The sequence below is a fragment of the Sinocyclocheilus anshuiensis genome, unplaced genomic scaffold (genome assembly GCF_001515605.1).
Source record: "Sinocyclocheilus anshuiensis isolate Anshui unplaced genomic scaffold, SAMN03320099.WGS_v1.1 scaffold942, whole genome shotgun sequence".
In the NCBI taxonomy this organism is placed as follows: domain Eukaryota; kingdom Metazoa; phylum Chordata; class Actinopteri; order Cypriniformes; family Cyprinidae; genus Sinocyclocheilus; species Sinocyclocheilus anshuiensis.
The window spans coordinates 1,006,585-1,018,659 of NW_015536531.1; the positions used below are offsets into that span (position 1 = coordinate 1,006,585).

The following is a 12,075-nucleotide window of genomic DNA, read 5'->3' on the forward strand; positions in this document are numbered from 1 at the left end:
TTATTTCAATTCAAGTTTGTTTGTCAATACTTTGCAAACACTGCGGGACTGAATCACTGTAAAGACATAGGTCTTAATGTATAGGCTACTCCATTGCGCTAAAATTCCCTCCACTCACTTACAGCATCAATACCACCGACGTGCGCTAATGAAGTCCTGGCAAGTCAGTAAAGATTCGACTCAAATTGTCCAGTCGCGGAACTCTCTGCTCTAAGTTACCTCGCTCGGAAATAAAAACCTTTCGTGCTTATTACGGTCATGAAGCTGGTCATTATGTACAGGATATGTTGTTATTGCAACAATTATCACTTCAATAATAACACAGTGCTTTACATTATTGGTCGGGGTCCGACAAATGAAATGGCTATGAAGAGTAAAACAATATAGGCTATGGAGCTTTCCAGAAGGGCGGAACCAGTAGGATAATAGCGCGGTAAATTTGCAGACGGTCCCTAAAGCAGCCTAGGCGAATATCAAACCTAAAACTAACTTTACCGCGCTTAGGATAATGTCTAATATCTGTTCTGTTCATAAAGACCCTCGCTCTCCAGAGTAAAAACACCCACACACGAACCATCATCACTTGCACTTATAATGCAATGCTATATTAAGAAAAGAGAGGTGAAGAAATGAAAGAGAGAGATGCACCTCTGGCCTTGTTGATGTTTTTTGCTCTCTCCTCTCAGCCTTTCCAATATCAGGCCTGCTTCAAACATCTGAAAGAACAGGAAATGAAGGCACCCATATCACAGGCTAATAATACAAAAACAGTGATAGCAGCCCGGCCAAAACTATCGGTGTAGACGACACAGTCATCAGCGGGAGAACCGCCACTACAGGCACTCTCACACTCAACACATCCACAACCTGGTGCACCTCACGTCTACAAACCTAACAACCGAGCGAGGTGAGGCTTTTAATCCTTCTGAGATTACAAATCGAAATAAAGGGATTCCAACATATAGCGTAGGCCTACTCTAGCTTTAATAAAAAAGCCATCTTGGAAGGTAAAATGGTTAATTAAATAGTTAAGCTATTTAAATAACAGTTACAAGTTTATAAAGAGTTAAAGAAGAAGTGAGAGATGGAAGTAGCCTATCTATGCAGCAGGTGTACTATTACTAACACGTAACCTTGACCCAACCGTGCCACCTAGTGCACACACAGCAGTGTTACAAATTTCATTGCGCCTCATCCTCTCTCTCTCTCTCTCTCTCTCTCTCTCTCTCTCTCTCTCTCTCTCTCTCTGTTTTTTTCCCCACGTCACTCACCTCCAACCCTAAACTTGAACTTCCAGAGCTATTACTCCTATCTTTCCTCTTCCTTGACACATCCTGCCAAGGCATACCTTCACTATCTCCATCCGTACTTTCACCCATGATAGTTGCATCCACGGTACATTTGTTGCTAATCCGTCACCCAAAACACTCTCACGCAGCACTTCCGGTTTGCGATCTAGCGTTCCTCCGCCTCCGACCTATAATCCACTCGTTTCCTCTCTAAACTATATAAGGCACAGCCGAACACTCGCTGTCGACTTGAAGCAGTGCCTGCGCCTCATCCTATTTGCTTCTTTATTATTTATAGCAGCTATTAATCAAACTCCATTTACAGTTCTCTTTTACTATAATACCTTTCAAAGGTTTGGGGTAAGATTTTTTTTACTACATTAATACATAATTCGGAAAAGATGCGTTAAATTGACCAAGTGTGGCAGTAAAGAAATTAAAAAAGTTACAAAACATTTCTATTTCAAATAAAATACAGTTCTTTTGAATATTCTACTCAACAATCCTGAAAAAAATTAATCATGGTTTCCACAAAAATATTAAGCAGCACATCTGTTTTCAACATCGATGTCAGTAAAAAACGTTGCACCAGTATATTAGCATGATTTCTGAAGGATCATGTGACAATGAAAACTTAGTAATAGGTGAATTTTCAGTAGCCTTATAATGTAATAATATTTCACAATAATAAAATTTTTACTGCATTTTTGACCAAGTAAATACAACCATGGTGAGCATAAGAGAGATCAAGTTTATTAACCAATTACCAACTCCAAACTTTTTTGGGGCATAGTGTATAGTGTAGGTTCTCCCCAAAGCAGCCTAATGTTAAATGATGTATACAAAGGCACAAGTGTGATGGAGGGTTTCAGAAATTCAATAATTTTGCAATTGAATTTATCACAAATCTTAATTATGTCATCTTTACTTGCCAAATTCATGTGCAGACAATAGCCTTTTTTATTTTAAGTAACATTAAAAATCAGGTCCAGACAATCAAGTGTTAATTATGAGCAGTACACAAAAGTGATAATTATGAGCAGATCACTATTCAAACATTGTATTTCAAAAGACACTGAACCAGAGTGCTGAATTAGAGCTAAACTCTGCACAGAATACTGCTCCCAAATAAGAGCTCCTTCACTAACAGGGATCAATATCACCGATGCGTGCAAACGAAGTCAAGATTCGCCCTTCACTTTCATTTAACTTGTCCAGTACAAATGGCACTGTAAAAGCACAGCATTTCCCTTGCTTGGAAATAAAATCTTTCATGCTTGAAACAGTTAAAAGCTCACAACAAAAACAGTGCTGCCGTTATGGCTAAATATTATAAGACAGCAATAAAATGCTTGTGTAAACCTTTTAATATTATAAAACAGCATTTTAAGTTTATTACAGAAAATATACAAGCTGCAATACATTTTAATTCTCAATATATGAAACTAAACATACGCAAAGCTTTACCCAAGCTATGCATTTGACAGGTAGATATGGCACCTGAGACTGTCTCTGTCCATATATCTGTTAAACATTTCTTGAGTAGTCAAGAAATCTAAGTTTTAAACAAATTTAAAAACCATTATAAGATTTAATCTGTATTGTCCAGAAACCAAACAAAATAGCTAATCAAATTGCTAATTCATCTTTTATACCTGAGAGAGTCAAAGTAGACAAAAAGAAACCCTGAATAATGACCTCAGATAACAATTTTGATCTTCAGATTCTAAGACATATGAACTAATTTGAAGATGTCACTCTTAGAACATTCAAGTTCTTTTAGTAAACAATTCCTGATTAAAAATAAATAAATGACCTGAAGTTAAAACTTTCTAACATGTGAATGCAAAATGATTATCTAGACCATGATGTTTTTGTCTGAAAATAACATTTGGCACCATCTTAATGAATCCCTTATTTCTTTTCTTTTTTGATGCATGTACGAGCTGGTCTTTATAAAGCAAAGCTACCTTGCTTCATCATCATCTGAGAATTTGAATTTGGCATAAACAACTAGCATAACCACTGACATGATCACACACAAGGAGCCAACTACTAAATAAGCAATGCCCAAGAAGTCATTCTTCCCTCCCATCCAAGACACGTTGCTGAAGACCACCTTCTTACGTCCATCAAAACTCAGTACTGGGTAGTCTGGAAATGATGTGGTTAAGAAACAAACATGGTTCATTCATGCTGCATGTGAACATCTCTATTGCATTTTTGTTTTAAACTGTCCTTTCCCCAGAAAACAAGCGCTTCTCAAACTTTGCCTTAAAGGTGTTTGTTGAACAGGCAGTCATTGTGGACACATTTTGACACCTGAAGAAAAAGCAGGTTTTCAGTCACCAATACCATTGTAGAAATCCTCTATTCACTATCAGCCATAAATAATTTATTACACAAGCAAAAATGACAATAACAGGAGGGTTAAAAAGATAAAGCGAGATTTCGTCATGTGGTCCCTTTTGAAAGAAATTAATACTTCATTCAGCAAGGCTGAATTAAATTGATCAAAAGTGGCAGTAACAACTTTTATGTTACATTATGTTACAAAACACAATTTAAAACAAATCTGTATTCTACATTGATAATAAGAAGAAATGTTGCACCAAATCAGCATATGTGACACTGGACCACAAAACCAGTCATAAGGGTCAATTTTTCATAATTGAGATTTATACAGCATCTAAAAGCTGAATAAATAAGCTTTCCATTGATGTATGGTTTGTTAGGATAGGACAGTATTTGACCGAGATACAACTATTTGAAAATCTGGAATCTGAGGGTGCAAAAAAATCTAAATATTGAGAAAATCGCCTTTAAAGTTGTCCAAATGAAGTTCTTAGCAATGCATATTACTAATCAAAAATTAAGTTTGAATATATTTACAGTAGGAAATTTACAAAATATCTTCATGGAACATGATCCTTACTTAATATCCTAATGATTTTTGGCATAAAAGAAAAATCAATAATTTTGACCCATACAATGTATTTTTGGCTATTGCTACAAATATACCCAAGCGACTTAATACTGGTTTTGTGGTCCAGGGTCACATATTAGAATGATTTCTGAAGGATCATGTGACACTTAAGACTGAAGTAATGGCTGCTAAAAATTCAGCTTTGCAATCACATTTTAAAACGTATTAAAATAGAAAAGAGTTACTTTATATTGTAATAATAATTTACAATATTACTGTTTTTTACTGTATTTTCAATCAAATAAATGCCTTGGTAAGCGTAACTACTTTTAAAAACTTTTTTTTTTAAATCTTACAAACCCTAAACTTTTTTTGGGGTACATGATGTTAAACAGTTTTTCAAAAGTAAAATTCATTTCCTTTTGTGGAAAACTTGTGTATAAGGAGAATTTTTTTTTTTTTTACAAAAGTGTACCTTTAAGACATGATCGGCTTTTTTGACCGTTATGCCTTTTCATCGATTTACATATTCAAAACCCTTGTTTGTTGCTTCTATATTCTGCACTGGACCAGCTTAAAGCCACACCCAACCTGTAAATCCTGTAAGTCCTAGAAACTTGGTGAAATGAATAAAACATAAAAATCCTATTATTAATCCCTATGTCTTGAGTGAGTTTTGACTTTTAGGATACTGTAATGCACTTTCAGAGAGTAGTTTCCAGCAGGGAGCCCCGCTGCATAATCACCATCTGTGATTCGCCGGTACAGCTTCCTGAACTGAGGAAGAGCAGCTCTCCTCATCCACACAAGAAAGTCCTGGTTCAGGAAACCATTGTTGTTTGGGTCTGTGAGGTCCAGCTCATATGCCGGCTTGGGCCAGTTTATGGGCTTCACTGTACCTGTTAATCAGCATTAATAAAGATAAAGAATTTCAGTTCAATTCCAAGTCTCAAATCAACATATCTAAAAACTTTAGGGCTAAGTACCATCGAAAGATTTTGCAAAGGAGCCATTCACAGGTGAAGGGTTCCTGTACTTTATGTTGTAATCAGTCCACCAGGAGATTCCTTTACCGTCTAATGGCACCTGCTTCTTCGTACCATTGATTATTTGGTAGAGCTCAAATGTGTCTTTGCAGAAACACATAAACAAATGATTAGTTATGCATTTCAGAGCTAAATTCATTCATGAAGTTAATCTACAAATCTGAAATGATACCATTGAAAATGCTATTCGCTATAGCTCCACATGGGACAATGGGGTTCTTTTTGGAGTCATACGCATATGGAGAGCAATATGCTTCTGGATTCTAGATAGTCAGATGAAAATAAAAACAAGGAAAGTAGGACTCATTACATAAAAAGAAAGATCCAAAAGTTAAAACAACATTTAAAAGATTGTTCATGCCAAATGCAAACCTTGAAGTATCCTGTATCGCCAGCGAGCTGATAATAGTCTTTTGACACACCATATTTTCTGAAGTTCTGGTAGTAATTAGACAGGCCATAGTAAAAGAAGACAGGGCCCTGAAAGCACCACAGACATTATCAGTCACTTTCTAACTGAGAGAGAAAGAAAAATCAGGCTTCAAAACAGACTTTACCGTAAATAATGTGCTGAGGGAGAATATGACTTCACAGGTGCAGTTTTGGTTACTTAGGATCGTACAGCGGAAACAGGGTGAATCCTTCTCAACGCCTGTGTAATCCATCTGTGACATGGTGAGAAAAGAGAGCATTAATCTTGAATTAATGTCTCTCACCTTGCACAAAAGACCACGGCATGACAGCACCTCCAAACTAACTCAACTACTAGGCACTAATGTAGAGCCAGGGGTTCATTAACTCTAAAACAGACTTGAATGTTTAAATAGTGTTGTCTATCCTTTAACAAACAACCAATAACATACCTCAGTACATTTGTTTGAACTAATAGATATGCTACTTAAACAAAGGATGAACAAACTCTACCATACAATGCCATGTCATCCACCCAGTGAACTGTTTTCTGTTGTTGTCCCACAGTAAATGCTTACCTCCCACACTTGGATGGTCTGTGAGGTCAGAAAGAGGCCAATTCCGATGCCTATGAAAGCCAAACCAATGAGGAGAAAGCTGGGAATGACGATGCCAGCGGAGAGTATGGGCTGCCATGCCGGGAGCCGTTGCTGCGTGAATGCTGTGTTGTCAGGCCGTTTAGCTGCCTCTCCCTCATTCTTCATCCTGATGTCCTCTGAAAGGAAGGACAAGCTTACTGTGTGCACCTACATTTCATAGATAAAATAATAATACTCTTTTAAAAGCCCAAAGGAAAAGAGATCAGAGTGCAGTGCAACAAATAATACATCAAACACTGGATGTTTCTTCATCTTTGGGAACTTTTGTAACCCAGGAGTTTATATTTTATTAAAAAGAACAGATTTTACCCTTTACCTTTTTGTTATATGAAGGTTACATTTAAAGCTGTACTGGAAACTTTTTTTTTTTTTTTAAGGATACATAATACATAAATTAGGACTTTTTATGTATCAATTGTATTATTTTAGCGTTGTCCCAATATTTTTAAATATGAAAATACATCATAAAAATATGAATTAATGTTAACTATCTACTACTGTAAACCATTTTAAGATTTGTGTGAAAATTATTCATATACATTTATTTAACAAATAATAATAATCTTCAGTTGTGGTATCATTTCCACCTCACAGAACAATAACAGTTAACAGCATGCTTGAGATCAAATATGACACGTGACGAAATAAAGAACTATAAATAAATTAAAAAAACATACATTTTCATGTAGTAAGCATAATTTCTAATCAAGATTTAATTTTGCCACATTATGGAAAAAGGGTAAAAATATAGGCTAGTTCAATTGTGTGTATTCATAAAGCATGAAAATGAAGTTGACCATTTTATTCCAAAAATGTTTAAAATGACATTTCCATCACAGATTGTTATTAAAGGGGTCATATGATGCAATTTCACATTTTCCTTTCTCTTTGGAGTGTTACAAGCTGTTCGTGCATATATAAGATCCCTAAAGTTGCAAAGACTAAAGTCTCAAATCCAAAGAGATATTCTTTACAAAAGTTAAAGGAACACTCCACTATTTTTGAAAATAGGCTAATTTTCCAACTCCCCTGGAATTAAACAGTTGAGTTTTACCGTTTTTAAATCCAGAATTTAAATTCAGCCGATCTCCGGGTCTTGCGGTAGCACTTTTAGCTGTAGCTTACATAGATCATTGAATCTGATTAGACCGTTAGCATCTCGCTCAAAAATGACCAAAGAGTTTCTATATTTTTCCTATTTAAAACTTGACTCTTCTGTAGTTACATCATGTACTAAGACCGACGGAAAATGAAAAGTTGGGATTTTCTAGGCCGATATGGCTAGGAACTATACTCTCATTCCGGCGTAATAATCAAGGAACTTTGCTGCCGTACCATGGGTGCAGCAGGCGCAATGATATTACACAGCGCCTGAAAACAGGCTAACTTCCGTCAACATAACCAACTACACAAACTTAGTGCCAGTCACGTTGGAAGTTACCTAGCTGGGGACCAGGGATATGCCGGTATCAAATTTTCATGTTGCGATTAATTGCTAATGCTTTTATCACGGTATACGGTGTTATCACGATATTGAAATTTAGTTTTAAAAAAAGTGCTGTCATAATACAGTATAACAGGTTTAATAACTTTTTTCTTACAACAAAAATAACTGAACATTTAAATGCAATAAAGCAATACAGAAAAATGTATAAAGTTAAAAAATAATGTTCTTTTTAGCAACATCATATGACCCTTTTAAATGCATAACTGATACATGATTTGAGATATGGTGAAGATTAGTTAAAAATGACCATTATTCTTTGATGCATGTCTACTGACAAGGTATATTAACTGTACAATGAAGACAAATAAATAGTCTAAAGGCATTAAAAAGTATTTAAATACATTTGACTTAAACTAATGGAATTATTATGGACCCTCATAAATCCATTAACTCTCAGTTTACGTCCATTGTTATAAAAACAGCTCAAAAGTTTGGCTAACATGATAAAGACAAAAAAAAGGATATTTGTAAGAATGACCTGCACTACAACAACAACGGGTGACGTCGCAGGAAAAACAGGAAAATCTCGATCACAATCACTCACTCCCAGAGTAGAAACTTTAAAGCTTTATAAACAGATAAAAACTCACCTTTAGAAAAATATCAGCGCGGCCAGTTTGGCTTATTATAGGTGATTTCTTTAATAAATCGGGAAGAATTGTACATCGACCGGAGACACAGCTTCACACAGCTCCGTACCAACCTGTTTTACCTGTCCGACCCGCACCTGGCTCAACTTTTCCGCTTTATGTAAACGCACCTCCCACTGCGCCACGTCACATACATGACTCCTCCCAGTGGCTAGAAGGGATACAGCAAAAACCGGAAGCTAACAATAAATTGAATTTTCTACATATTAGATTTTATTAACGTCTACACATACCCCAACCCTAAACCTACCCCTTACAATAATGCAAAAATAGTCATTATTGTTGTACAGTGTGAGAAAAAAATACGCTATATTGATGTGCGCATGCCCAGTAGTTTTTGCTGTATCCCATCTAGCCTTAACCCAGTTCCACTTCTGTCCGGTGGATTGCTATAATGGTTTATTATAGAAAAATATATAAATATATTGTTTGTAAGTCTTAAACATTGTTATTTATTTACTAAATCTCATATTCATTAATATAAATTTGTTGTAAAAAACTACTATTTAGGCTACAACTAGTTTCTATGAAAACATTGTCACAGAGTTTTCTACAGAGTAGTAAATGATGTCCATGTTGCACTTATAAATTGTTTAGCAGGGGCCTGTTTCATAAAACAAGTTTACCAAAATAAGCCAGGTTTATTTCAGAAAGTCTGGCTTATTGTCAGTTGATTTGATTCAAAATAAGTCAGACTAACTGAAATAAGCCTGGCTTATTTGGTAAACTTTTTTTATGTCAAATTATTTAAATATAACGACCTTTATTTTAAATAAATTTAAGACAATCTGTGTCTCCCTTGCTAATGTACCGAGGTCCTCTAGTGAGCCCTGAGGGCCCCTTATACACTTGAGTCAATTTAAGTCATGGGACCTTTTTTTGTCATTGATTTAGGTGAAGTTCGCATACAGGTGAACGTTGCATGCCAAATTTGCATAAATTGAACCTGACTTTCTGAAACATTTGATCGATTGCTCTTTTACCCTATTACAACACTGAGCAATTTAGATCCCGCCTTCTGTACCCTCGTCGCCTACCCGGATTGGTTGTGCGATTCCTTTAGGGACAGCCGTCTGTTTCTTTGTGCTGGACTCCCCATAGCCGCGAGGAGGTAAATATGAATAATATTTTTTATAAACGGATCGCAAGACGGCAAATGAGACTAACGCATAAAATGTTTAATATTTGATGTCATAATTGTTAATTGTAATTAATGGTAATGAAGAATTGAGTTTTTTTGGAGTTTGATAAGCAGAGGGAACAGCTCGTGTCGCTAGCAGTAGCATATTAGCTAACCAGTGCGTTAGCGCAACAGTAATTGTTCTATTTCTTCATAGTTTAAAAATTAGTAATTGTGAACGTTTAATAAAATAAATTTTTTAACAGTAGCTGCGATTTGGTGCTGTGATCCTAAATATGTGCGGTAACGTTATAGCGTTTACCTGCCATCTCTATTAACACCGCTAAACTTGTAGTTAAATTATATTCAGGTCGGTTGTTTATTGCGTTGGTTTCTGATAAAAAAAGTCAGTTTGCTTCAAATACAACTTTATTTAGGTTGAGTACTGCCGATGTGATCATGTTTTGATTACGGTATGCTCACGGTTTATTGAGCAGAGGAATTATGCCAAAATTTCGTAAGTTTAGCAAGCTGTACAGTGAAAATGAATATACAACATTTACCCTCATCTCTAATCTCCTCTCATACCTGAACAGCTTGTGTCTCCAACAATGCCTGTTTGTTCAGAGCAGGTGCACAAGTGCGTCATGAAACTTCTGCAAACCTCATGTTGTTTTGAGCATTCACAGCCATTGGTACATGTGCTCTGTAATAGAAAACAGTACATTCGTTATGTTAGTTATAGGACCAAACTGTGTGGAAGGAATCTAAGTTGATCATTATTCATCTTTAAACATTTATGAATTATGACAGGGACCCACAGATGTATAAATGGAGAGCATTTTGGATTGTCGCTGTTCATATGTTCTGATCACCTTTTGTTTGTACAACTACCTTCAGCAATTGTTTCCTCATTTCAGGAGAGGCTTTGTTCATCTGTAATGCTGTCCAATAAAAAGTCAGACCCAGGTTCCTCCTCTTCCTCAGGGGGTAATGGTGGAGACCGTGCTCCTGAAACCCTCTCTGCTCCTCTGGCTGCTCCGGCCGGTCCCTCTGGCCCAGGTTCAGCAGATGTGAAAAAGAAGGAGAGAGCTTCTCCATGTGGAGAACCAGGTGGACCTCCTCTTCTGCACCCTCCTGGACCAGGAGGGGTTGATCAAGATTCTGCAGAGGGACGCAGGACCAGTCGCCGTAAAAGAGCAAAGGTAAACATCTCTATGAACTTTTCCTGTTCTGTGAACAGGGATAATTGAGCCAGGCCTATATATTTAGCTGAGTCAACTGAGACAGAAAAACTGAGTAAAGCTAAATAATTTATTGGCCCTAAATAGGGCTGGACAATAATTCAATATCAATATGTATCGCAATATAATTTTTTTCAATAACGGTGATATGATTTTTAAACACATTTCCGATATTTCGACTAAATAATATGCTACTTTTTATTGCTCTGAAATTTTAAATCGCTCTAATTACTCATCTGAATACATACTAGGCCTGGGTTTTGACACAAATTTCACAATTCGATTCGATTATCCTTCACAAGCTTTCGATTAGATTCCGATTTTGTTTTGATTCAATATTTTGGATATATATCAGGTACAGGACATGGCAAATTTTCTCAAGGAAACAAAAAATCTCTCAACTAATGCTGTAAAATATACCTGAGAGTCAGTAATATGGAAGGTTGAAATTTGCTGATTTGTAAACAAACACTTAAAATATACTCAAAGTTTTTCTAATATTAAAGGGTTCACCCAAAAATGAAAATTAGGCTGCGTTTTACTCACCCCCGAGGCATCCTAGGTGTATATGACTTTCTTCTTTCAGACGAATCCAGTCTGAGTTATATTAAAAATTGTCTTTGATCTTTCAAGCTGTTTAATGCCACTCAGCGGGTGTTGCATTGCTTCAGTCCAAAAGAAGTTCAATAAAAAGCGCCCATCCATAAAAAAAATGTCTCATGCGGCTCCGGGGGGTGAACAAAGGCCTCCTGAAGCAATTCGATGCGTTTTTGTAAGAAAAATATCCATATTCAAAACGTAATAATCACTTGAATCTAGCTTGTACTCACTGTTGTAAACGGAAGCAGTTCCGGGCGGATGACGTATGAGGTCAGCTTTGCACATGCGCCGCTCAGAAGTGGAAACACAGCGGAGAGATCAAAACAAAACAATGGTCAAGAATTAGAAGTACAAAACGAGGATTTGTAAAGAAGAATGTCAGAGGATTTCGATATAAACCAAGAGGAAACTGGTGTTCCTTTGCTAAAGTAAGGAAACTTTGCTTCCTTTGATCCTGTAAACAAAGGATATTTTTCTTACAAAAATGCATCGATTCGCTACAGGAGGCCTTTGTTAACCCCCTGGAGCTGTGTGAGACACTTTTTTAAACATTTTTTATGGATGGGCGCTTTTTATTTAACTTCTTTTGGACTGAAGCAATGCAACACCCGCTGACTGCAATG

General features: G+C 36.3%; 2 protein-coding genes across 5 annotated transcripts in view; one reads left to right on the forward strand and one right to left on the reverse strand.

Annotated features, from left to right (window-relative positions):
• Positions 1 to 2,020: 2,020 nt before the first annotated feature.
• On the reverse strand, positions 2,021 to 8,597 carry LOC107694881 (cell cycle control protein 50B-like). The gene is made up of 8 exons (XM_016494604.1): positions 8,429 to 8,597; positions 6,251 to 6,447; positions 5,819 to 5,926; positions 5,634 to 5,741; positions 5,434 to 5,524; positions 5,202 to 5,345; positions 4,908 to 5,114; positions 2,021 to 3,443 (listed from the first exon to the last, which is right to left on the reverse strand). The coding sequence occupies exons 2-8, from the start codon at positions 6,434 to 6,436 to the stop codon at positions 3,256 to 3,258; spliced, it is 1,032 nt and encodes a 343-aa protein (XP_016350090.1). The 5' UTR covers positions 6,437 to 6,447; positions 8,429 to 8,597; the 3' UTR covers positions 2,021 to 3,255.
• A 934-nt stretch (positions 8,598 to 9,531) lies between these two features.
• Positions 9,532 to 12,075, forward strand: part of LOC107694865 (lysine-specific histone demethylase 1A-like) — a 15,967-nt gene continuing 13,423 nt past the window's right edge. For all 4 annotated transcript variants that reach the window (XM_016494563.1, XM_016494582.1, XM_016494572.1 and 1 more), the window contains exons 1-2: positions 9,532 to 9,599; positions 10,529 to 10,813. In XM_016494563.1, coding sequence (XP_016350049.1) covers positions 10,550 to 10,813 — 264 coding nt within the window. In that variant the 5' untranslated portion in view covers positions 9,532 to 9,599; positions 10,529 to 10,549. The remainder of the gene's footprint in view (positions 9,600 to 10,528; positions 10,814 to 12,075) is intronic.